This window comes from Syngnathus scovelli, chromosome 7, assembly GCF_024217435.2.
Source record: "Syngnathus scovelli strain Florida chromosome 7, RoL_Ssco_1.2, whole genome shotgun sequence".
Lineage (NCBI taxonomy): Eukaryota > Metazoa > Chordata > Actinopteri > Syngnathiformes > Syngnathidae > Syngnathus > Syngnathus scovelli.
In genome coordinates this window covers 14,293,444-14,319,295 of record NC_090853.1, presented here as the reverse complement: position 1 = coordinate 14,319,295, position 25,852 = coordinate 14,293,444, and the positions used below count along the sequence as shown (strand labels likewise).

Genomic DNA, 25,852 nt, shown 5'->3' with positions numbered 1-25,852 from the left:
TGGCATTTTTAAAATATGAATCTGTTTCGTCAGTAGTCATCATTTGGGTAAGACATATCTACAGCTGAAGATGAAGTCTACTCCTTGCTGAGAGACAGAGCGAGGGTGAGAGACACAGGAGAGGAATACATCAGGAGAGAGAGAGAGAGAGAGAGAGAGAGAGAGAGAGAGAGAGAGAGAGAGAGAGAGAGAGAGAGAGAGAGAGAGAGAGAGAGAGAGAGAGAGAGATACAGTCGATAGATTTTTCACCTCTGTCGAAGGTTTGACTTTGGTCCATGACTGACACTGTCAGATGGAAGAATAACATATGAGAGGTTTGAAACATTTGTATGTTTAAGTGACGAGATTTTTGCATGATACATTAAAGTCCGAGGCCACCATTAGCATTGCTTGATATGTTATGTTAACATACTAGGAAGGATCTCAGTTTGTTCTTTGTGTCTTGTAACGTTAGCATACCGCACAATTATTCAGCTTCTATTCTATTTTTATATTAAATTGTCTATCAAGATGACATGTCTGTTCTTGGTGTTGGAATTTATAAAATAAATTTCCCCCAAAATGGGACTTAAACTCCAGCGCGACTTGTATGTCTTTTACTTTTTGTTACGCATTTTATGGCTGGTGCGACTTATAGTCCGGAAAATACGGTAATAAATTATAAATCTAGTGACTCATTTCAATGACCTATTACAAATTAACATAATATCAACCATATTTTCACACATGTCCATCATCTGAACTCACACACCGTCATAACCAGCTGAAGGGCCCCAATACTTTTAGATCCTATTAACACAAGAAAAATCACAGATTATGAGGCTCTAACTAGACTCTAAAGGGAAAGTTCTTGGGCAGCATACCTCATTCAGGAAGAATAAATCATATTTATGAATACAAATCTATAATACAATAAAAATCAAATTAATAAATTTTTGTCAGCATTTGGGAACATGAAAGTATGCTTACTTGCAAATCTTACAGTCTCAAAGACGTTTGACGATTAAATTATTGTTTTTGCTGGACTTAACTTGAGTTAACAAAAATAAATCATAGTTCTGCTACTTCCCTAAGGCATACGTGTTTTGGAGAGGGGCGTGGTGGTGTGGTCAGAGCCACTATCTTTAATTTTAAAGGGACTTGTAATGAGAGTTCAAGCGATGAACGCTGTGCCGTATTTGTCCGTTCAAATTGTGCTTTCCTCAAACTGGAGTGTAAAGAAAAACACAAATTAGAGAAAGAAAGAGTCGAATAGTCAGAGGTGAGATGCAAAGTGGATGAGACATGGTACCTTCACTTTCGATTGTGTCGACAGCGTCATTGACCAGTCGAATGACGGTCACTATGGAGGCTTTTGGAAGGAAAAAGGAAGACAGTAATTCATGGTGATGGTTTAGGACATCCACTCAAAATCCTATCAGTTGCCATCCCTGTCTGAATAGAAGACTACCTTTTCAGCCTTGACCTAGACTTCTCTCACATTTTTGCTTTTACTAATAAAAATTGAACAACCCTCCTAAACAAACATGCACAATGACTAAACACTTCAAATGACAAACAAAGCCTCAGGGATCAAAGATAAAAAGAAAATGTAATGAGGCGTCTGGTGCAAAACAACACACCTGCAAAATTATATTGGCTTGAAATGTCAGAAATAATTGGTCAAAATGAATGCTTTTTAATTAATGGGCTATGAAGTTGACATTTCTGAATCACAACTGTTCAGAGACTTGTGGCTCTCGATGAAGTGATGTCATGAAATCAAGGCAATACAATCAAACCAAGACACAAAGCCATCTGCAAAGCTCCAGATAAAGGCTGCACTTCATACAACACACTGTGAAAGATTAAAAACCCTCATCTGCAGGAAGTACGGCTGGTTGTCGGAACAACTATAATGTGCTTTGGAAACGACTCAAAACGTTTGTTCAACCCCGTTGCAGGATGGTTCACTATATTCTTGTATTTGATGTCACAAAATCAGTGTGAGAAGCAAAGAAAAAACATCCTGTAGATATTCTACAGTTGTAGAGGTTGCTTCATATTATAATAGCAGTACGGACATTGTGGACATGTCATTTGACAGTCCGACAAGAATAATGACATTTTTTTACCATTATGGCTTGAGGCATCTCTAAGCATCAGTACACTTAATAAAGAAGGATCATCATTGTACAGTAAAATGAACCTAATGCTGCTTCTACTATTGCTTTTTAATCAATTTAGATGAATAGAAAATGAACAATTGCTAACTTCAACTGCTAATTTCGTCAATCAAAACAATATCACATTGTTTACAGCACAGGTGTCAAACTCAAGGCCCCGGGGCCAGATACGGCCCGCCACATCATTCTATGTGGCCCGCGAAGACAAATTGTGCATCAAATTCGTGTGTCATTACTAGAATTGCAAATTGTCTTCACTTTTAATAATATCTGTTTTTAAAATATTTGACCAGTTTTTACTCGTCTGATTTGAAAATGAGTTATTTGTCAGTTTGTTTTGTAGCTTTTACTGTATATAATATGAGGTGCTTACATTTATTTGGGTTGACAGTCATAATGGCCCTCCGAAAGAAGCTATGACTACAATGCGGCCTGCGAAAGAAATGAGTTTGACACCCCTGGTTTACAGGGTCAGAACCGCACGCTTAGTTTCTGCTGTAGAGGAATGATTTTGTTTATGACAAAGGCTGCACAACCCCATGCACTGAAAACTCATTCTGTGGCTGTGCACTTCATGAAGCAGGTTTTTTATGTGAGCTGCAGCTCCGCAAAAATAAAGCATGAGACACAGTTGGCTGTGGAAATAACACAAGGGAAGCCAGCTTCTGGTTGGAGTAAATGTTTCCATTCCTCCTTCTCTTTTCATTGATGATTCACCTGTCTTGTACTGTCCTCATCCATTCTTTCATCCTTATTCTCCTCAAGGACACACGAGAGACGTGAATAGTGTTCTATTGTAAGCCAAACATTTCACCAATGTATGAAACCCATGGGGAAAGCATTTGTATTTGCATTTCAATGTAAAGACACAGTCCCGGTCTTAACAAGCAAAAATATTTTAGGAGACCAACATTAACAGAGCTTGAAAAGAAGAGAGGGCGTATCTTACCATTGTCATCACAGGAGTCGGACTGAAACGAGCTCAGCGACTGGACCTCTGAATTACTGCCCTTGTTGCTCCCCGAGAGACAAGTTATTTCCTCGGCCATGTCAACCATCTTACCTGTAAAGAGAGGATACTTGCTCAATTAGAATACTCAGTATTTAATCATGTTCACATTTTGACATCACAACACCATTTCGACACCTATTTGAGCAAAAGCACTTTGTCTTTTGAAGGCTTCAAGTGAGATGATGTCAGAGGGAAGTGGCCACTGAGCTTAAAGTGTCATAGCAGAAAGAGAAAGACTGGAAGAGTCAAAGAAAGGCATATTTTAGAACTGGGTGTCCTATTTTGTTAAGGAGTTGTGATTTTTTTCCCCGCTCAGCTTCTTGTTAGAGAACAGCAAGTGCATAAAGTACTGAAACATTGAACAGCTGGATATGCATATTCAAGAGTTAAGAGAAGGTCAAATTAGGTACACGAGTAACTCTTATAAAGCATTTTCGTTCATTCTGAAATTTCACCAAACTTCGGTGTACATCATCTCTAGTCTAATTAGATTTTCAGATCAACTGTACGTACAGTCACAGACACCATCACTGTCACTCACCGTCATCACTGTACCACAGGTTCTTTTGTATGGAATCACAGTCTGATCGACAAGGGGAAACTGGGGGTAGGTTTGGGGCCACGCTGCACACCACAACCCCCCTCCTGGTGGACCCCGACAAAATCCGTGGCGACTCTGGGTGAAAGGTGCTCATCTCTGTGTGCTCCACTGTGCGCCCATCCACCATCTTTTCTAATGTTGCCCTTGGATCAGCCTGAAAACAAGGAGTGTATGCCATGGGCCTGACTGGGACCTGTGGAGGTCCCATCATCCCACCCGCTCCCACCACGGTGGGCCCCAGTCCGGTCTCTGAATAAAGATTGATGGGGTCTCCTGCTGTGCAATGCAGGGTCTTAAATTGAACACCATTGGCTTTGTTGAGAAGGGCTGCTGTGGCGGGGTCCTGGATCAGCGACAAGTTGTTTCGCGAGTAGCTCTTTTGGAAGACCTTCTTGCGGAAAGCGATGAAGAGGATGATGAGGGTGGTGATGACAAACAGCACCACGGCGATGCCAATCAACTCCTCCTTTCCGACTACTGCGTGCCCAGCTTGCATGTCCGGGACGACAACGGGCCGCAGGCTGCAACGCTGTCCCACAAAGCCCGCAGTGCAGTTACAGTAGAAGGAACCGTGCGTGTTGACACAGATCCCACCATTCTCACACTCCCCCTCAGGATTGCTGTGGTCACATTCGTTCACATCCTTCTCACAGCTGCAGGATGGAGGGTTGGAGGAAAGAGGGGAAGAAACTGGTATGAGTAGAATGTATAAATAACAAGGGCTGCACAAATGAGTTTATAAAATAATCAACTGTTTTTGAATCCTCATTTCTCATTGTCAAAGTATATTTATGGACCTGAGTGGAAGTTTGTGAAACATGTTACAACTTGTGAACCTGCTCTGCCCCAAAACGTGTCACGTACACAACCATACAGTACATTCTGGGATGTCACACACAGATGCACAATCATCTCAAAGTTCCCACTTCTCAGTGGCCAAATCGACATCTGAAAGGGGAGATCTTCTTGCAATTTCTTCTAAACGTATGATCACCCTGCACTGACTCCAGCGAGTTCCTTATACTTCCGCCATGTGGAACGCGTGCTGAATTTAAAGGAAACGGGGCGCGGGGCATCAATTAGCCAGGGCTCAAGTTGGCTGTGTTTAGTCTCACAACGGCGCAAACACCCATTTCTAACTGTGGCTCTAAGACTCAACCCATGCACACAGTTAGATTGCACTTTGGGTTAGACTTGTGGTGGCCCCAAAAATCGGTCCCTTTATGCTTAAGTGAATTTAACAGTGCAATAACCACTAAAATTAACGGAACTGTTGACAAACATGATGATTAAAAAATATATAAATAAGGTTATTTTGTGAGCTTTTCTGTTAACTATAATAACCTTGGGTGTTACTAAAGTAAATAGATTTTTTTGGGGGCCATTTTCAGTGAAGGCCAATATGGAATGGAGATTAAATTATATACAATCCTAATGGCAGTATTTAGTGAAAGTAATGTGCTGCTGAAAAACAATTGCATCATGACTTTTGCTACGTATGTTTTTCTAAAAGCAAACAAAAACTACGATTTTAAATAAGTGTAGGATCGTCACTGTTTCCATTTAATTTGTTTAGCTTCTATTCTTCCTGTGGGAAGTCAGAGACTATATGAAAATCAGACAGCGAGATTTGGGTGCTATTAAAATGGTGGACATGAAGGTATTTCTTCATTTAATGTTAAATGAGGTCAACATAGTCAAAAAGTAAATTACAGTACACTCAATGGTGGAGACACTCAAGACCAAGTTTTACAAAGTCAGATTAATCAAACAGACCAGGTTATACAACCAATAATAAACTATATTAAAGGTCTGTTGGCAGCTTGTATTGCCTCACATTATGAAATAATAGATGGAAAACGGTGTGATCAATAAATAGCTTGAGAAGCCGTCCCTGTCAAACACTGATCCATGATATACATTGTAATATTGCCCCCATGTGGCCACAGAAAGAAAACATTTACTTTTTTTTTTTTTTAAATATGTGGAAATTAGTCTATATATCCAAAATAAAATTGTGAGACATTTGGGTTAAAAATTTAAAGCGCTTATCCATCCATCCATTATCTGTACCGCTTGATCCCAAGGGGGTCACGGGGGTGATGGAGCCTATCCCAGCAGTCATCGGGCAGTAGGCGGGGGACACCCTGAACTGGTTGCCAGCCAATCGCAGGGCACACTGAGACGAACAACCATTCACACTCGCACTCACACCTAGGGACAATTTAGAGTGCTCAATTGGCTTACCAAGCATGTTTTTGGGATGTGGGAGGAAACCGGAGTGCCCCGAGAAAAAACACGTGGGCCCGGGGAGAACATGCAAAGTCCACACAGGGAGGGCCGGAGGCGGAATAAAGCGCTTATTATTATTATTATTATCATTATTATCTGCACACAAAACTATACAACTTCAATTGCAAATCATAATGCTGATATTCTATTGTGATTAGCCCATTTGTACCTAATGTGAATCAATTATTTTCTGTTAGTACTTTGTGGAGGCAAAATCTTGACACATTTTCGAATATCTTCAAGCATGTGATGGCTGTGGCCATGTTTTAGTCCTATGCAACATGTGTGTCTAATTAATTAATATTATTTTTTTAAATGTGACTGAACAAACATAAGAGCCTCTCTCCTTACCCCTAAATTGAGGGGGAAAAAAAAGCCACTAGATCATTAGAGCTGTATTTATCTCTATCCCTATGTCGGTCTCATCAATTTCACCCAATGAATGCAGGCAGATGACCCAGCACACATACTGCAGGTGTTGGTTCTGTTTGAAGATCCCCCTCCTTAAATAAAGCAGGTTCAGTTGATTCTCATTAAAACTATATAAGTGAGGATTTTGATTGCAGGGTTTTAGAACTGAAGTAAGTTAGCGGAATCATGAAATAAAAAATAAAAGTCTGTATCTTTAAAAACAATCTTGGACCACAGACAAGGCAATAGGCAATTATCATCATCCTTCGACGAACCTGAAAAATATACACCAAGGATTCAAGGACAGCAGGATTTAGAAAGCCTCATCTACAAACACTTGTAATTGATTCACAGTGTTGTTGCATTGTAGTAAATAATAAAGATATTTAAGATCTACCTAATTCTCATCATATTTATATTTATCATCTTCTGTTATAGTCGATGGTTTAATCACGTTTGTCTAAATTTATAATCAAATGAGTGGAGTTACACAATTAATCGTTACAGCCCTCAAACAAATTCTTAAAGGATTCAGAGCTTGATTGGCATGATACTCACGTCAGACCCATGAAGCCTCTTCTACAACTGCAGAGGAACGCATTGCCGATAGCCTTACACGTCCCACCGTTCTTACATGGATTGGGTACACATGCCGTTATCTCGATTTCACAGCGCCCACCAGTGTACAAGGGGTTACAGCTGCATGAGAATCCTGGCAGACACAAAAAAGAAACAAACAATTAAGAATTCAGGCATTTCGCAGACAGCATAGGTTGCACAATGTCATTGAACTTGTCTCAGGAGTGACAATGCTGTAATTTTAACAAATGACAAGAGGAACAATAATCTATTCATCGTCAATCAACAGCTCAAACCTCTTTGTATGTGGTGGATAATTCCGCACTCTCCTTCGATTTTCACAGTGGGGCCAAAAAGGGGTCCAACATATCACTGGAGCCTAGCGTTTCCAATTTACTAGTTCTCATTACTTACAAAAGCTGTCCATTTAGAAATAGAAGGCATTTTAATGTTTTCAATATCTGTTTTTTTAATGATTTTAGGTAATTATACTTTTGTTTTCTGGAGGTGGACTTCAGGGTAAATGTAAGTCAAAAGAACCCTTACCAATTTCAGTTGACTATATAACGACGTATGAACAATTCAGCTTCCATAAAGCCCCATGCTGTGCACAAACGCGTCGTGTTTGTGTGTGTTGGTGAAAGCAAATAGACGTGATAAGGCACTTGAGCTAAGACAGCCTGCACATTTCTTGCTCTTAAATCAACCACGGAGAGGCTAATCCTTGTGATATGTTGAAGTTGTCATAAGTAGAGATGCCCATGTTAATTTTGGTGCCAACTGATAGCTGTTTCTGGACATTTTTATGTGATAGTCTGTACAATGATTTCCAATGGGGAGATTGTAATCGCTTCCTTCCATGACATAGTCAGGCTGATCAAGCGGATGCAGCCCAAACAGTGGGCGTCAGTATGTGCTCTTCTGTTCCTAAATACTGTTAAATCATTTCTGAGTTTTTTCCAGGAGGGAATTGTAGTACTGACATAATTTTTTAATACAGTCCTATCACATAAGTAGCAATGTTGTTCTCGCTTTACTGTCCTTTTAATACTTTTAGATATTGTGCTTTTGGTTACATGAAGCTCATTGCATTGCTCAGTTTATGAAATGTGCTTCCTTGTCTTTAAATCAATTAAGGTGAGGCAAAAACTTTATTTAGCACAATCCTGTTGCTTCTATCTTCTCCTCAAGCCAAAAACACATAATTAGCGACTAATCTGCACAACCCTGAGTAAACTAATGAAAAGATTGAATGTAGCAATAAATCTAGAGAAATGCACAGTGATGCCTTGAGATACGATTTTCACAACTCAAAACACTGAAATCATCTTTCCCCCCATTGAAATGAATGAAACGACTTTAATTCATTTCATACTCCCCACGGACAACCACACATTTTCAATGAGAAAAATAGGATTATAATGTACTCCAAAATCTATAAAAATATACAGTGAGTACACAAGAATTGAACTGTTTGTTTCACTTTCTCCCCTCCGCGAGTCGTCACCTTATCGTGGTGGAGGGGTTTGCGTGCTCCTATGATCCTAGGAGCCATGTTGTCGGGGGCTTCATGCCCCTGGTAGGGTCACCCATGGCAAACGGGTCCTAGGTGAGGGGTCAGACGAAGCACGGCTCACCCAAGCCCCTTATGATGAAAAACATAAATGGACTTTGTTTTCCCTCGCCCGGACGCGGGTCACCGGGGCCTCCCTCTGGAGCCAGGCCTGGAGGCGGAGCTCGAAGGCGAGCGTCTGGTGGCCGGGCCTTCGCCCATGGGGCCCGGCCGGGCATAGCCCGAAATGGAAACGTGGGTCCCCCTTCCCATGGGCTCACCACCTGTGGGAGGGGCCGAAGGGGTCAGGTGCAATGTGAGCTGGGCGGCAGCCAAAGGCAGGGACCTTGGCGGTCTGATCCCCGGCTGCAGAAGCTGGCTCTTGGGACATGGAATGTCACCTTTCTGGCTGGAAAGGAGCCCGAGCTGGTGTGCGAGGCAGAAAGATTCCGACTAGATATAGTCGGACTAGCCTCCACGCACAGTTTGGGTTCCGGTACAAGCCCTCTCGAGAGGGGCTGGACTCTCTTCCACTCTGGAGTTGCCCACGGTGAGAGGCGTCGAGCAGGTGTGGGTATACTTATTGCCCCCCGGCTGGGCGCCTGCACATTGGGGTTCACCCCGGTGAACGAGAGGGTAGCCTCCCTCCGCCTTCGGGTGGGGGGACGGGTCCTGACTGTTGTTTGTGTCTATGCACCAAACGGCAGCTCAGAGTACCCACCCTTCTTGGGGTCCCTGGAGGAAGTGCTGGAGAGCGCTCTTTTTGGGGACTCTATCGTTCTACTGGGTGACTTCAATGCTCACGTGGGCAATGACAGTGAGACCTGGAAGGGCGTGATTGGGAGGAACGGCCCCCCTGACCTGAACCCGAGCGGTGTTCTATTGTTGGACTTCTGTGCTCGACACGGATTTTCAATAATGAACACCATGTTCAAACATAAGGGTGTCCATGTGTGCACTTGGCACCAGGACACCCTAGGCCGCAGTTCGATGATCGACTTTGTAGTCGTGTCATCGGATTTGCGGCCGCATGTTTTGGACACTCGGGTGAAGAGAGGGGCGGAGCTGTCAACTGATCACCACCTGGTGGTGGGTTGGCTCCGATGGTGGGGGAAGATGCCGGTCCGACCTGGCAGACCCAAACGCTCTGTGAGGGTCTGCTGGGAACGTCTGGCAGAATCTCCTGTCAGTAAGAGCTTCAACTCCCACCTCCGGCAGAGCTTTTCCTACGTCCCGGGGGAGGCGGGGGACATTGAGTCTGAGTGGACCATGTTCCGCGCCTCCATTGTTGAGGCGGCCGACCGGAGCTGTGGCCGTAAGGTCGTTGGTGCCTGTCGTGGCGGCAATCCCCGAACCCGCTGGTGGACACCGGCGGTAAGGGATGCCGTCAAGCTGAAGAAGGAGTCCTATCGGGCCGTTTTGGCCTGCGGGACTCCGGAGGCAGCTGACAGGTACCGGATGGCCAAGCGGAACGCGGCTTCGGCGGTTGCTGAGGCAAAAACCCGGGCGTGGGAGGAGTTCGGTGAGGCCATGGAGAATGACTTTCGGACGGCTTCGAGGAAATTCTGGTCCACCATCCGGCGTCTCAGGAGGGGGAAGCAGTGCAACGTCATCACTGTTTACAGTGGGGATGGCGTGCTGCTGACCTCGACTCGGGACGTCGTGAGTCGGTGGGGAGAATACTTGGAAGACCTCCTCAATTCCACCTACACGCCTTCCATTGAGGAAGCAGGGCCTGGAGACTCTGAGGCGGATTCTCCAATCTTTGGGGTCGAAGTCACTGAGGTAGTTAAAAAACTCCTCGGTGGCAAGGCCCCGGGGGTGGATGAGATCCGCCCGGAGTTCTTAAAGGCTCTGGATGTTGTGGGGCTGTCATGGCTGACACGCCTCTACAACGTTGCGTGGACATCGGGGACAGTGCCTCTGGATTGGCAGACTGGGGTGGTGGTTCCCCTCTTTAAGAAGGGGGACCGGAGGGTGTGTTCCAATTACAGGGGAATCACATTCCTCAGCCTCCCTGGTAAGGTCTATTCAGGGGTGCTGGAGAGGAGGGTCCGTCGGGAGGTCGAACCTCGGATTCAGGAGGAGCAGTGTGGCTTTCGTCCTGGCCGTGGAACAGTGAACCAGCTCTACACCCTCGGCAGGATCCTCGAGGGTGCATGGGAGTTCGCCCAACCGGTCCACATGTGTTTTGTGGACTTGGAGAAGGCGTTCGACCGTGTCCCTCGGGAGGTTCTGTGGAGGGTGCTTCGGGAGTACGGGGTGCCGAGCCAACTGATAAGGGCGGTTCGGTCCCTGTATCACCGATGCCAGAGTCTGGTCCGCATTTCCGGCAGTAAGTCGGATTCGTTCCCAGTGAGGGTTGGACTCCGCCAAGGCTGCCCTTTGTCACCGATTCTGTTCATAATTTTTATGGACAGAATTTCTAGGCGCAGCCGAGGCGTTGAGGGGGTCCGGTTTGGGGACCTCAGCATCGCGTCTCTGCTTTTTGCAGATGACGTGGTGCTGTTGGCTTCTTCAGGCCGTGATCTCCAGCTCTCGCTGGAACGGTTCGCAGCCGAGTGTGAAGCGGTCGGGATGAGGGTCAGCACCTCCAAATCCGAGTCCATGGTCCTCGATCGGAAAAGGGTGGAATGCCCTCTCCGGATCGGGGATGAGATCCTGCCCCAAGTGGAGGAGTTCAAGTATCTTGGAGTCTTGTTCACGAGTGAGGGGAGGATAGAGCGTGAGATCGACAGGCGGATCAGTGCAGCGTCGGCAATAATGCGGACCCAGTACCGGTCCGTTGTGGTGAAGAGAGAGCTGAGCCAAAAGGCAAAGCTCTCAATTTACCGGTCGATTTACGCTCCTACCCTCACCTATGGTCGCGAGCTATGGGTCGTGACCAAAAGAACGAGATCTCGGATACAAGCGGCCGAAATGAGTTTTCTCCGCAGGATGTCCGGGCTCTCCCTTAGAGATAGAGTGAGAAGCTCGGTCATCAGGGAGAGACTCGGAGTAGAGTCGCTATTCCTCCACGTTGAGAGGAGCCAGATGAGGTGGCTCGGGCATCTTATCAGGATGCCTCCTGGACGCCTCCCTGGGGAGGTGTTCCGGGCATGTCCCACCGGTAGGAGACCCCGGGGACGACCCAGGACGCGCTGGAGAGACTATGTCTCTCAGCTGGCCTGGGAACGCCTTGGGATCCCCCGGGATGAGCTGGATGAAGTGGCTGGGGAGAGGGAAGTCTGGGAGTCCCTCCTAAAGCTGCTGCCCCCGCGACCCGACCCCGGATAAGCGGAAGAAGATGGATGGATGGATGGATGGATGGATGGTTTCACTTTCTCCTGGAATAATATTCATTCTGACAGTTGTGAAGAATCAGCTCCTCTGTTAGATTCTCAGTACTATATATAGTATTTGTTTGTTGCGAAGGGTAATGACTATACAGTTTGAGCATTATGATAGTGGCTACATGTGTTGCGACACTCTTAGTGTTCGGATATCCGTTGCTTACAACAACACCGCCACTCAGAGCGCTGTGGTTTTCCCAATTGTATGCTTTTGGAGGCTCGGATATTTGCTTTGTTTTATGTTAAGTGTGAAGTAAGCTTCAACTGGTATAGGCAATAAACAGCCAGAAGCAATTTTCTACAAGAATAACTATTATTAATATTATAATTATAATTATTATATCTATTAATATCCACCAAACTGTGTGTCAAATTGAAATGATCTATAAGCCATTTATTGTTATGGGTAATGTTTTAAGATGAGTTTGACAGAGTTCTGCGATATTACAAGATGTAATGTCTTGAGAGCTAAAACGTCTACTGTATTGTAGATGTTATTCAATGGACTTAAAATTGTTTTGCCTCATCATGGCTAAAAAGCTGTATTCAGTATAGGTATTAAATTGGTCTGACATGACGTGTATTGTATACTGTACTGTATATGGGAGAGGGGAGCTTGCTTTAAGCAAAGTAATATCATGATGGAGTGATGAGTTTTAATCAGATATACTGATGCAAACAAAACCAAATACTTGATTGAGCATATCAAGTTTGTGCAACTTGTGCTCTTGTGTTGTAGTGTCTGCAGTAGCTGTCACTCACCACCAGAAGGCAGGCTGATACAGCTTCCCCCATTGTGACATGGATGCTGCAGACAGGCATCAGGGAAGAGGACGCAGCCCAACTTGAGGTCTGTAAGTCCCACCACCTCAGCATAGTGTGACCGCTTATTCTGCAGTGGCAGCTCATTGTTGTTCAGCATGACCGAGTCCAGGCAGCCTTGGAAGCCCTCAAGCACTTTCGGGTCCTTTTGGGAGTCAACGAGGCTGCGTGAAGTGGGATGCTGCACCTGAAGCCATGGTGGGCAAGTGTTAGGATAATAACTTAAGACTAAGATACCCAGTGAGTATCCAGGCATAACTTCTACAGTCTTGAGACAGCTGACTGAATTTCCTCTTTTTCTGCAATACATGACATTAGAGGAATTAAACACGGTGCATTTGCAAAGGTAGTGCTGGTAACAGAGGCAAATTTGAAAATGCCATAAGTTTGAACAGTGAGGGCCTTCTGATCTTTGAACATGTTACAATTAGAACATTTTGTGTTAAAATTCATGGAATTGTACACATGTAAACTGCATACACCTACATCTTGATTTTACACGGACTTTGGGGTCCAGAATTTGAGAATCGTGTTAACCCTGAAAGCGTGTTGTATAGGAATTCTTGTTTTTTTTTTTAGAAAGGCATATTTTTAGTCAGCCGAAGGGGTCCTTTGTTACGTTAATTTAGGTCACTCATGTTGCAAGGCAGTTGAAGGGGTCCGTTTGCCGTTAGTCACCCACTTTGGAATCTGTTGACATTTTATTAAAAGAGAAGCAATACGCAGATGACAATATTAGGCGGATTGAGTAAGTCATTTGATGCTATGTGAATTGGATGGAAGAGGGAATAAAGCAGACACGTGTCCGGCTACGCTCTTTGACTTGTGAGTGACTGTGTGGGTGAGGTGTTGCCACCAGCATCCCCCTTTCCTAAACAAAAACGATCCTAGCTATCCTTAACACTGTAGCACTCATTATCTAACACCTTTAAATAGGTCACGGAAATTCATCGAATCAGTAGTTAAAGCGCTGGTCATTTAGCTTCATACGGTCCTTATATCATCCATTTAAAATACTACTTGAAAATGTATTTACAACAAAAAAAATCTGGGGTCCATTACCAAACCGCATTAGACAGAAAGTCACGTCGGATCGAAGCGAGTAAAATTGAGATTTAGGTGTACTGTTGACATATTGAAAGCATGTAAAACATAATGGAACATTTACATCAACACAATCTGTGTGGTGTTTTTTTTTTTTTAATTAATCAAGACGTCTATGTTTGAGTTAGTGGCATTATAGGAACGTTTCAGAAATGGTTTAATAGTTTTGGAATATAAGATAAAACCAGAGTACTTAGTTAAAGAAAGAGCATCAGAACTGTGAGGCAGGCAAGCTATGCATTCGAGTACTGTTGTCCCTTTATCCGCACCACATCACCAAATTGTTGTGTTCTTCCAAAACCACCCTTTTGTTTTACTTTGCCAAAGCAAGTGCTGTAAAAAATGTCTATGTAGGCATTTATTATTTGAATTACTAAAGAAACTTGGTTAAATTAAGTCTTAAATTGGTTTATAGACTCCATGGAAAATGGGACAATTTTCCACAGTCACAGATTCTGCATTACATAGACATGGTACGAAGTTCTGCCTTACTTAATCAAAGATGGTGACTGCAGTTGTCAAAGTACTAAAGTGTATGCTGAGTAAGTTTACAACAGTAATACTAACTAGAAAATGCAATTTCTGGAGAAAGGCGAAGACTTTGAATAACTCATTGGGGAATGATGCCGAATGATGTTGAAATGAGTTGAATTACTTGAGAAATGTGGAAAATAGAAGTGTAAAACAAAATTTTGGAGAATTTGTGGTGAAAATTTGTAATTTTTGGTAAGTGGGAAGTTGTGGAATACGTAGGAAAATGATGAACAGTTGAAAGTTTGAATGAGTTGAATCGGTTGAAAAATGTAGAAATTAGAGTTAAATGAAATTTTGTAGAATTTGGTTGAATTTCAAATTTGAAAGTTTGGAATTTTTGGTAAGTGGGAAGTTGTGGAATAGGTAGGCAAAAGGTGAAGAGTTGAAAGTTGGAATGGGTTGAATCGGTAGAGAAATGTAGAAATTTGAGTAGGAAAACAAAATTTTGGAGAATTGGGTTGAATTTCAAATTTGGAATTTTTGGTAAGTGGGAAGTTGTGGAATAGGTAGGCAAAAGATGAACGGTTGAAAGTAGGAATGGGTTGAATCGGTTGAACAATGTAGAAATTTGAGTAGGAAAACAAAATGTTGGAGAATTTGGTTGAATTTCAAATTTGGAATTTTTGGTAAGTGGTAAGTTGTGGAATAGGTAGGCAAAAGATGAAGAGTTGAAAGTTGGAATGGGTTGAATCGGTTGAACAATGTAGAAATTAGAGTAGAAAAACCAAATTTTGGAGAATTTGGTTGAATTTCAAATTTGAAAGTTTGGAATTTTTGGTAAGTGGGAAGTTGTGTAATAGGTAGAAAAAAGATGAACAGTTGAAAGTTGGAATGGGTTGAATCGTTTGAAAAATGTAGAAATTAGAGTAGAAAAACGAGAATTTGGAGAATTGGGTTGAATTTCAAATTTGGAATTTTTGGTAAGTGAGAAGTTGTGGAATAGGTAGGCAAAAGATGAACAGTTAAAAGTTGGAATGGGTAGAATCGGTTGAAAAATGTAGAAATTAGAGTAGAAAAACGCAATTTTGAAAAATTTGGTTGAATTTCAAATTTGGAATTTTGGTAAATGGGAAGTTGTGGAATAGGTAGGTGAAGGATGAACAGTTGAAAGTTGGAATGAGTTGAATCGGTCGAAAAATGTAGAAATTAGAGTAGAAAAACACAATTTTGGAGAATTTGGTTGAATTCCAAATTTGAAAATTTGGAATTTTTTGTAAGTGTGAAGTTGTGGAATAGGTAGAAAAAAGATGAACAGTTGAAAGTTGGAATGGGTTGAATCGGTTGAACAATGTAGAAGTTAGAGTAGAAAAACGAAATTTTGGAGAATTTGGTTGAATTTCAAATTTGAAAATTTGGAATTTTTGGTAGGTGAGAAGTTGTGGAATAGGTAGGCAAAAGATGAACAGTTGAAAGTTGGAATGGATTGAATCGGTTGAAAAATGTAGAAATTAGAGTAGAAAAACGAAATTTTGGAGAATTTGGTTGAATTTCAAATTTTGAATTTTTTTGTAAGTGGGAAGTTGTGGAATAGGTAGGCAAAAGATGAACAATTGAAAGTTGGAATGGGTTGAATCGGTTGAAAAATGTAGAAATTAGAGTAGAAAAACGAAATTTAGGAGAATTTGGTTGAATTTCAAATTTGAAAAAGTGGAATTTTTGCTAAGTGGGAAGGTGTGCAATAGGTAGTCAAAAGATGAACAGTTGAAAGTTGGAACGAGTTGAATCGGTTGAAGTATGTAGAAATTAGAAGTGAAAAACTAAATTTAGTGAAATTTAGCAAAATTTTGTGCAAATTTTAAAAGTGAAAACGTGAAATTTTTGAATTTGGCAAGTTTGGGAATGTCCCCAATGTGATTTGAATGTGTTGAATTAAGTGAGTTTCAAACTGGAACAACGTAAATGTGAAATGTTGAATCCGCCATTAAGAATGAATGGGGAAAAATTTGCTGGAAATTTGGGAATTTTGTGAAAACGGAAGATTTTTTGAACGAAAAAAATGTAAGCAACCGTGTCATGAATATTTGGAATAAGTGAAAAGTGAAACGGAGTTGAAGTATGTGGAAGTAGTTAAGCGTAAAAAAAGTGAGCGGAATTGTCACGTGCTGGTGCCACCGGCGACAGGACCACGCCCCCTGTTAGTGGAATCGCCGTCACCTGCCACGGGCTCATGGACAGCGCTATATCAGCGCCGCCAGCGCGGACCTGAGTGTCAGTCTGTCCCTTGATGCTGCTTCGCTCATCAGTCCCTGAGATACTGACTCGCTTGACTATTGGAAATCCCGCAGAATCGCTTGTCCTCTCCAGCCCGATCGCCGCTCCAGCACCAGCTGTTACCATCATCCCCTTCCACAATAAAGTCTGTCGCTACGCACATGGCTGTACTGTCCGTTCCCTTACAGTACAGACTGACCAACGCTATGCAGCCAGCGAACGACGAGACTGCATTGAGCCGACTGGAGCGAGCCGAGACCGCCGTCAGCAGCCTGTCTGCCGACATCCGGTACCTGATCAAGGTTGGTCAGCAGCAACAGCTACAGCAGCAGGAGATGGCCCAAGCCCTCCAGAGACTGTCGGTAGCTGCTTCCCCGGCTGTCACGGCACCCCCGCACCGCCCGTCTGCCGAGGCCAGGACGCTCGTGGACGTCCCGGAGCCCCGCCTTGGCAACATTTAAGTTTAACGGCGATCCCAAGCACGTGAGGGCATTCGTGACCAACTGCCGCATAATGTTCAGCCTCCAGCCAATCACGTTTTCGTCGGAATCAGACAAGGTCGGGTTCGTCCTAACCCACCTCACGGGCGAGGCGCGGCTGTGCGGTCTGGCCGAATATGAAAGGATGGCCCCGGCTTGCGATTCCTTCGACGCCTTCGCAGAGGAATTGCTCTGCCTGTTCGACCTGGGATCCGCCGCCGAGGACGCCGCCGAGGACGCCGCCGAGGAACTGGCGACGCTGCGTCAAGGTAGCCGATCGGTCGCGGAGTACGCGTTAAGTTCCAGACGTTGGCCGGCAGCAGCGGATGGAACACGCCGGCGCTCGTTAGCACCTTCCTAAACAGCTTCGCTGAGTACATGAAAGATGGACTGGTTTCTTACGATCGCCCGCGAACCCTGAAGGGCGCGATGGACTTGGCGGCCCGAGTAGACCGGCGGATCCAGACGCGGCGGCGCGATCGGGAGAGGAGGTCCCCGCGAAACCCGTGTGGTCACATTCCTCTGTCTGCTGGGGACCCGCCAACCACACCACCCGCCGAGCCCATGGATCTGGGAGGGGCTCAGGTTCCCTCGGAGGAGCACCGTCGACGCCCCTCACTGGGCTTGTGTTTTTACTGTGGGGAGGCGGGTCATCGGGTAGCGGGGTGCCCGTTAAAAAGGCCGGAGCTCACGCGGCGTCGGGGGATCCGCGTGAGCTGGACCAGCACCGGCTCTTCCAACCCCAGCACGCTCACACTACAGGCACACGTCCAGCTCGCGGTGGGCGACCAGAACGTGGCGGCCTTGGTGGATTCCGGCGCGGAGGGGAACATCATGGACATTAGCCTGGCACGCCAGTGGGGTGTCGGCTTCCTCCCTCTGAGCCTGTCCATTCCCGCACGTGCCATTGATGGCCGTCTGATTGGCGAGGTGGCGTTCGTGACGGAACCAGTTAAGTTACTGCTCTCCGGCAATCATCACGAGACCATCCAGTTTTTTCTTCTTTCCCTCCCAGGACAGCAGCTCATACTGGGGCACCCTTGGTTGCGGCAGCACAACCCGGTGCTGGACTGGGAGGTGGGGGTTGTTCGGCAGTGGAGCGAACGCTGCCATCAGGTGTGCCTGAAGGCGGCCACCAGCCCACTCGACAGAGCCCCGCCCAGGTACAGTCCCGACATCCCCAATGTCCCAGCGTTTTATCACGAACTCAAGGAGGTTTTTAGTAAAGCCAGGGCCACTTCTCTTCCTCCACACCGGTCCTACGATTGCGCTATCGATCTGTTACCCGGCACTTTCCCTCCCAAGGGACGCGTCTACTCCCTGTCCGCTCCTGAGCGCCGGGCTATGGAGGAATACATCCGGGAGTCCCTGGCAGCCGGTATCATACGGCCGTCCTCTTCCCCTGCGGGAGCAGGGTTTTTCTTCGTGAAGAAGGAGGGCACGCTACGCCCGTGTATCGACTATCGGGGAATAAACGAGATCACTGTAAAGAACCGATACCCTCTGCCTCTTCTGTCTTCCGCCTTCGAGAGCCTTCAGGGTGCCACCATTTTCATAAAGCTGGATCTTCGCATCCGGGAGGGAGACGAGTGGAAGACGGCTTTCAACACCCCGAGCGGACACTACGAGTACTTGGTGGTTCCGTTTGGGCTCACCAACGCCCCAGCGGTTTTCCAGTCCCTGATAAACGACGTGTTACGAGACATGCTGGACAAATTCGTGTTCGTTTATTTAGACGACATCCTCATCTTCTCCCGCTCGCTCCCTGAGCACATCAAGCATGTTCGGGCGGTGCTGCGCCGTCTCCTTGAGAATTCGCTCTACGTGAAGGCAGAGAAGTGCGAGTTCCACGCCTCCTCTGTCAAATTCCTCGGCTATGTGGTGCGTGAGGGATCCATCGAAATGGACCCTGGGAAGGTGCAAGCGGTCACGTCATGGCCTGTTCCCGAAACACGCAAGCGACTGCAACAGTTCTTAGGGTTCGCGAACTTTTATCGCCGTTTTATCCGTGGATACAGCACGGTGGCCGCGCCTCTCACCGCCCTTACCAGCCCCGCCTCCCCGTGCGCCTTCTTTTCTCACCGTCTGTCAGCCTCGGAACGAAACTATGACATCGGGAATCGGGAGCTCCTCGCAGTCAAGTTGGCCTTGGAGGAGTGGCGGCATTGGCTGGAGGGCGCCACCACTCCGTTCATCGTCTGGACCGACCACTGCAACTTGGAGTATCTGCGATCGGCCAAGAGACTGAACGCAAGACAAGCACGGTGGGCTCTGTTCTTTGACCGGTTTGAGTTCTCTCTTTCCTATAGACCGGGTTCCCGTAACGCGAAGGCGGACGCCCTGTCGCGTTTGTTTCCTGGGGGGGAGGAGGGACAGGGTCCGCCTCCCACTATCCTCCCGAGCTCGGTTCGGGTGGCGGCTCTTACATGGGAGATCGAACGCCAAGTGGAAGCCGCATCACGCGATCAACCCGGCCCCAGCAACTGCCCGGTTCGACTGTTCGTCCCTGAAGGCCTGCGGTCGTCCGTGCTGCAATGGGCGCATGACTCACGCCTGGCCTGTCATCCCGGCGCGGCACACACGAGGTATGTGGTGGCACAGCGTTTCTGGTGGCCCACCTGGCAAGTGGACACCAGCGATTACGTCAGAGCCTGCTCAATTTGTAACCGCTACAAGACGTCTACGCGTCCTCCGGCCGGGCTGCTTCAACCCTTGCCGGTTCCCCAGCGTCCCTGGTCTCACCTGTCAATCGACTTTGTCACGGGCCTCCCCCCCTCGGAGGGAAACACGGTGGTCCTCACGGTGGTGGACCGTTTTAGCAAGATGACGCATTTCATCCCTCTGCCTAAGCTCCCATCTGTGAAGCAGACGGCGTCCATCATGGTGCGGGAGGTGTTTCGTCACCACGGTCTCCCACAAGACATCGTGTCAGACCGAGGACCTCAATTCGCTTCCACCTTCTGGACGGAGTTCTGCCGACTCCTCGGCGCCACTGCCAGCCTCTCCTCGGGGTTTCACCCTCAGTCCAATGGTCAAGCCGAGCGCCTGAACCACGAACTGGGCAGGTCTCTCCGATGCATGGCCGCAGGGGACCAGCGCGGGTGGGTCCAACAGCTTCCCTGGGTAGAGTACGCTCACAATTCCCTCCCCAGCTCGGCTACGGGACTTTCGCCTTTCCACTGCGTCTTCGGGTACCAGCCACCCTTGTTCGCCCACCAGGAGCGTGGTGCGGCGTGCCCGTCGGCCCAGGCTTGTGTCCGCCGTTGTCATCGTGCCTGGGCGAGGGGCCGGGTCACTCTTCTCCGCTCTGTTTCAGGCTACGCCCGCCAGGCGAACAAGCACCGGACACCGGCTCCGGAGTACAGAGTGGGGCAGCGTGTGTGGCTCTCGACGCGGGATTTGCCGCTGCGAGCAGGATCCCGCAAACTGGCGCCCCGCTTTGTTGGACCGTTCCCTATTCAGAAGGTGATTGGCCCGGCCGCAGTCCGTCTTCTCCTTCCAGAGTCCATGAAGGTTTACCCCACGTTCCACGTGTCCCGTGTGCGGCCCATCCATGAGAGCGCGTTGGCGCCGGCGCCCGTTCCGCCGCCGCCGCCCCAGCTCGTTGATGGGGGCCCGGCTTACGCTGTCCGCTCCCTGCTCCGATCACGGCGGCGCGGTCGTGGCCTCCAATACCTCGTGGATTGGGAGGGTTATGACGACGCGCACCGCTCCTGGGTTCCGAGCCGCTGGATACTCGACCGTTCGCTCATCACGGAGTTCCATCGCTGCCATCCGGACCAACCGGGTCCTCGGCGCGGGCGCCCGAGGAGGGACGAGGGGACCAGGGGTGAGGGTCCGGGGAGGTCTTGTCCGCCGGTACCGGGGTCTTCTGCTCCCGCGTCCGTCGATCCTGCGTCTGGCGAGGTGTCGGACGTTTCGGCGGTGTGCTGACCCCCCCACCCCCGGTCGCCCGGGGTATTGCCTTCCTTTTTTTTTGTTTTTGGTTCCTGGGGACGTCGGGAGCCGTCCCTTGTGGGGGGGGGTTTGTCACGTGCTGGTGCCACCGGCGACAGGACCACGCCCCCCTGTCAGTGGAATCGCCGTCACCTGCCACGGGCTCATGGACAGCGCTATATCAGCGCCGCCAGCGCAGACCTGAGTGTCAGTCTGTCCCTTGATGCTGCTTCACTCATCAGTCCCTGAGATACTGACTCGCTTGACTATTGGAAATCCCGCAGAATCGCTTGTCCTCTCCAGCCCGATCGCTGCTCCAGCACCAGCTGTTACCATCATCCCCTTCCACAATAAAGTCTGTCGCTACGCACTTGGCTGTACTGTCCGTTCCCTTACAGGAATAAGTAGAATAATAATAATAAAGGACAGCAATAACAATAGTGTGAAGGTCTTCACCTTCACACTAAAAAAGGACAGCAATAACAATATTGTGAAGGTCTTCACCTTCTCACTAATAATAATAATAATAATAATAATAATAATAATAATAATAATAATAATAATAATAATAAAGGACAGGAATAACAATAGTGTGAAGGTCTTCACCTTCACACTAATAATAAAGGACAGCAATAACAATAGTGTGAAGGTCTTGACCTTCACACTAATAATAAAGGACCGCAATAACAATAGTGTGAAGGTCTTCACCTTCACACTAATAATAATAATAAAGGACATCAATAACAATAGTGAGAAGGTCTTCGCCTTCACACTAATAATAATAATAATAATAATAATAATAATAATAATAATAATAATAATAATAATAAAGGACAGGAATAACAATAGTGTGAAGGTCTTCACCTTCACACTAATAATAATAATAATAATAATAATAAGAATAAGAATAATAAGAATAATAATAATAATAATAATAAAGGGCAGGAATAACAATAGTCTGAAGGTCTTCACCTTCACACTAATAATAATAATAAAGGACACCAATAACAATAGTGTGAAGGTCTTCACCTTCACACTAATAATAAAGGACAGCAATAACAATAGTGTGAAGGTCTTTACCTTCATACTAATAATAAAGGACAGCATGTCATGCGGTCGCGTTTATTTTTCCGGGTTTCTGTCTCGTCGATGTCGTAATTTTACTTCCGGTTTTATTTTGTCGTTCCTTCCGGTTCAGTTTGTGTTTCCTTCCTCGGTGTTGGTTGTCTTGTCTTCCCTGATCCCGATTGTGTGCACCTGCGTAATCGATACTAATTGTCATCACCTGTGTCCCCGCCCTTTTGTGTGTATTTTGTCTGTGTCTTCCCCTTGTCTTGTGCCAGTGTGTCTTGCCTCGTCCCGACCACCAGCGATCCCTTGATGTCCGAACTCTCTGTAAGAACCCTCCTTTTTGTCTCGCCACCGAGCGACGCTTTTGTTTGTGCCTTGGTCTCCATCGCCTTTTTGTCTCGCCCCAGTGCGACTCCTTTAGTTGGTACTTTTTGCTACGCGTTTTCCCTCGTAAGAGGCGTTTTGATTTGTACTTTTAGCCTTTTGACTCGCCTCAGTGCGACACCTTTTGTTTGTACTTTTTGCCACGTGTTTTCCCTCGCAAGAGGCGATTTGATTTGTACTTTCGCTCTGTGTGCTTGCTGGAATAAATCCAAGATAGAAACGACTCTGCATCCGAGTCCTTCGCCTTGTTCCCGGCCTGACAGTACACACTGGCCAGACATGGACTCGGCAGAGTCGGAGCACCTGTGCGCCGCAGTGCGCTCCCATGCCTCACTGCTCGCCCAGCACCAGAGGGAAGTGGGCGACTTGGGAGAAGAGATCCGAGGACTCGCTAAGAATCAAGAAGATTTCAGAGGAGCGGTCGCCACCCAAGTAGCAAAGCTGGGTCAGCAAATGCAGGAAGTGCTCTCGCTCTTAAACGCGGGACCAGCAGCGACCTCCGGTACACCCGTCGCTTCCCCCGTTACTCCCCTTGCAATAGCTCCCATGACTGGCGGTGCCAGACTGGCTCCTCCAGAGCGCTACTCCGGAGAACCCGGCCTTAGCCGGGCCTTTATTACAGAATGCGAGATGCATTTTGAGAGTTCCCCAGCAGATTTCCCCACCGAGCGCTCCAAGGTGGCCTACATGGTATCATACCTGACGGGAAGGGCCCGCACGTGGGCCACCGCGGAATGGGCCAGGGATTCCATCTCCTGTCGCTCTCTCCCCGCTTTCATCCAGGCCCTGCGAACGGTGTTCGATCCAATCTCCGCTGACCGAGACAAGGCTCGCCAACTCTGTCAGATAGTCCAGGGACAAGACACCGTCGGAGACTACGCCATCCGGTTCCGCACGCTGGCCGCGGTGTGCGGTTGGAACGCGGCGGCACTATATGACATCTTCCTCCGGGGCCTGTCTGGACCCATACAGGATCAGCTAATCCCCTTAGACCTTCCCACCGACCTCGACGCCCTCATCGCTCTGGCTATCCGCACTGACAACCGGCTGCAAGAGTGGAGGAAGCACCGACGCAGCAACGCCCCCGCCTTCGTCCCAGTAGCCGGCCCTGACGTTCACCACTCCAGGCTGTACGGGGATCGGCAGCGCCAGGAGCCAGAGCCGATGCAGTTGGGCAGAGCTAAGTTAACAGAGGAGGAGAAGTTACGGCGGCGCCGAGAGGGAAGATGCTACTACTGCGGCGAGCTCGGACACCTCCTTCTCTCCTGTCCAGTGAGGAGGACCCTGAAGGTAAGCGCCTTCTCTGCGGCTCTGTCCCCGGGGCGAGTGCTCCCCAAGGGCAGGATTACACAGTTGGGAAGAGAAATAGAACTCGAAGTATTAATAGACTCCGGAGCGGACGAAAGCTTAATAGACTGGGCATTTGCTCGCCGGTGGGGGGTAAAGACTGAGCTACTGAACACTCCCGTGAAAGCCAAGGCACTCAATGGACAGGCACTCTTTGAGATAACTCACATAACAGAACCAGTCTCGCTGTCAATTGGTCCCCACCAGGAGAACATACGGCTACATGTCGTGACCTCTCCAATGAACCCTCTCATTCTCGGGTATCCATGGCTTCAACGCCACAACCCCGCTATAGACTGGGGATCAGGGGAAATAACGGGATGGGGGTCCGACTGTCATGATTCCTGTATCAAGTCTAACCCGCGCCCTGTGCCTCCTGCTCCAGACGCGCCAACCCCAGACCTAACCGGGGTCCCTGCGTGTTACCACCAATGGGCCGAGGTATTCAGCAAGGCCAAGGCTACCTCTCTGCCTCCCCACCGTCCGTATGATTGCGCCATTGACCTCCTGCCGGGTTCAACTATACCCAAGGGGAGGCTTTATTCTCTTTCGGGACCTGAGAAGCAAACCTTGAATGAATATATAGACTCCTCCCTGCAAGCAGGACTGATTCGACCATCGTCGTCGCCTGCGGGGGCGGGGTTCTTTTTCGTGGGCAAGAAGGACGGCACCCTACGTCCCTGCATTGATTATAGTCCCCTAAATCAGATCACCATCAAGAATCGGTATCCGCTCCCACTGATGTCGACCGTGTTCGACCAATTACAGCAAGCCCGGGTGTTCACAAAGTTAGATCTGCGCAACGCCTACCATCTGGTGCGCATCCGGGAAGGGGACGAATGGAAGACAGGGTTCAACACCCATCGAGGACATTTTGAATACCTCGTCATGCCATTTGGCCTCACCAATGCTCCCGCTGTGTTTCAGGCCATGATAAACGATGTTTTGAGAGACTGTTTGGACCGGTTTGTGTACGTATATTTGGACGATATTTTGATTTATTCCCCAGATCTGAAGACCCATAGGGTTCACGTCGAGACGGTGTTGCAACGACTCCTTGAACACCAACTATACGTAAAGGCCGAGAAAAGTGAATTCCACAAGAGCACCGTTTCTTTTCTCGGCTTCATCGTAGCCCCGGGCAAGGTAGAGATGGACCCGGCGAAAGTAAGCGCGGTAACGGAATGGCCTACCCCTGACTCACGCAGGAAGGTGCAGCAATTCCTGGGCTTTGCCAATTTTTATCGGCGGTTCATCAAGGGCTTCAGTGCCACAGGGGCTCCCTTGCACGCGCTCACGTCTCCTAAAGTCCCCTTCCGCTGGTCAGCAGAGGCGGAGGCGGCCTTCCAGGAGCTAAAGAACCGTTTCAGCACCGCTCCCATCCTCACGCTTCCTGATCCGTCGCGGCAGTTTGTGGTGGAGGTGGACGCCTCCAATCAAGGAGTAGGTGCCATCCTTTCACAGAGGGCCAAGAGCGACAACAAGCTCCATCCGTGCGCGTTCCTGTCTCGACGGCTGACGCCCGCCGAACAGAATTATGATGTGGGGGATCGCGAACTGTTGGCAGTAAAGCTGGCATTAGAAGAATGGAGACATTGGTTAGAGGGAGCACAGCAGCCTTTTTTGGTCTGGACAGACCATAAAAATTTGGAATACATAAAGTCAGCTAAGAGACTGAATTCACGCCAAGCCCGCTGGTCACTTTTTTTCAATCGTTTTAACTTCACTCTGTCTTACAGACCGGGATCCAAGAACACCAAGCCTGACGCCCTCTCCCGTGTTTTCAACTCGGATCCAGAAATTAAGAAGCCCGAAACCATCCTGCCTCCTCATTGCCTGGTTAGAGCAGTGACCTGGCCTATCGAAGGCCGGGTACAGCGGGCCAATGGTAACAAGCCACCCCCTAGTGGTTGCCCTGAGAACCGACTATTTGTCCCTGCTCAATTACGATCCCAAGTCATCCATTGGGCTCACACCTCCAGACTCTCCTGCCATCCGGGCATGCGCCGAACGCTGTTTG

The 25,852-nt window shown here is 47.6% G+C and overlaps 1 protein-coding gene across 7 annotated transcripts in view; it reads right to left on the bottom strand.

Moving 5' to 3' along the window:
• The window catches only part of fat3a (FAT atypical cadherin 3a), a 241,524-nt gene that overhangs the window by 4,457 nt on the left and 211,215 nt on the right, over positions 1-25,852 (bottom strand). For 4 of the 7 annotated variants that reach the window (XM_049725605.1, XM_049725612.1, XM_049725608.1 and 1 more), the window contains 6 exons: positions 12,707-12,953; positions 7,040-7,193; positions 3,719-4,431; positions 3,115-3,228; positions 1,292-1,351; positions 250-285 (listed from right to left, as the gene is read on the bottom strand). In XM_049725605.1, coding sequence (XP_049581562.1) covers positions 250-285; positions 1,292-1,351; positions 3,115-3,228; positions 3,719-4,431; positions 7,040-7,193; positions 12,707-12,953 — 1,324 coding nt within the window. The remainder of the gene's footprint in view (positions 1-249; positions 286-1,291; positions 1,352-3,114; positions 3,229-3,718; positions 4,432-7,039; positions 7,194-12,706; positions 12,954-25,852) is intronic. The other 3 variants (XM_049725609.1, XM_049725610.1, XM_049725607.1) reach the window with 2 other exon arrangements.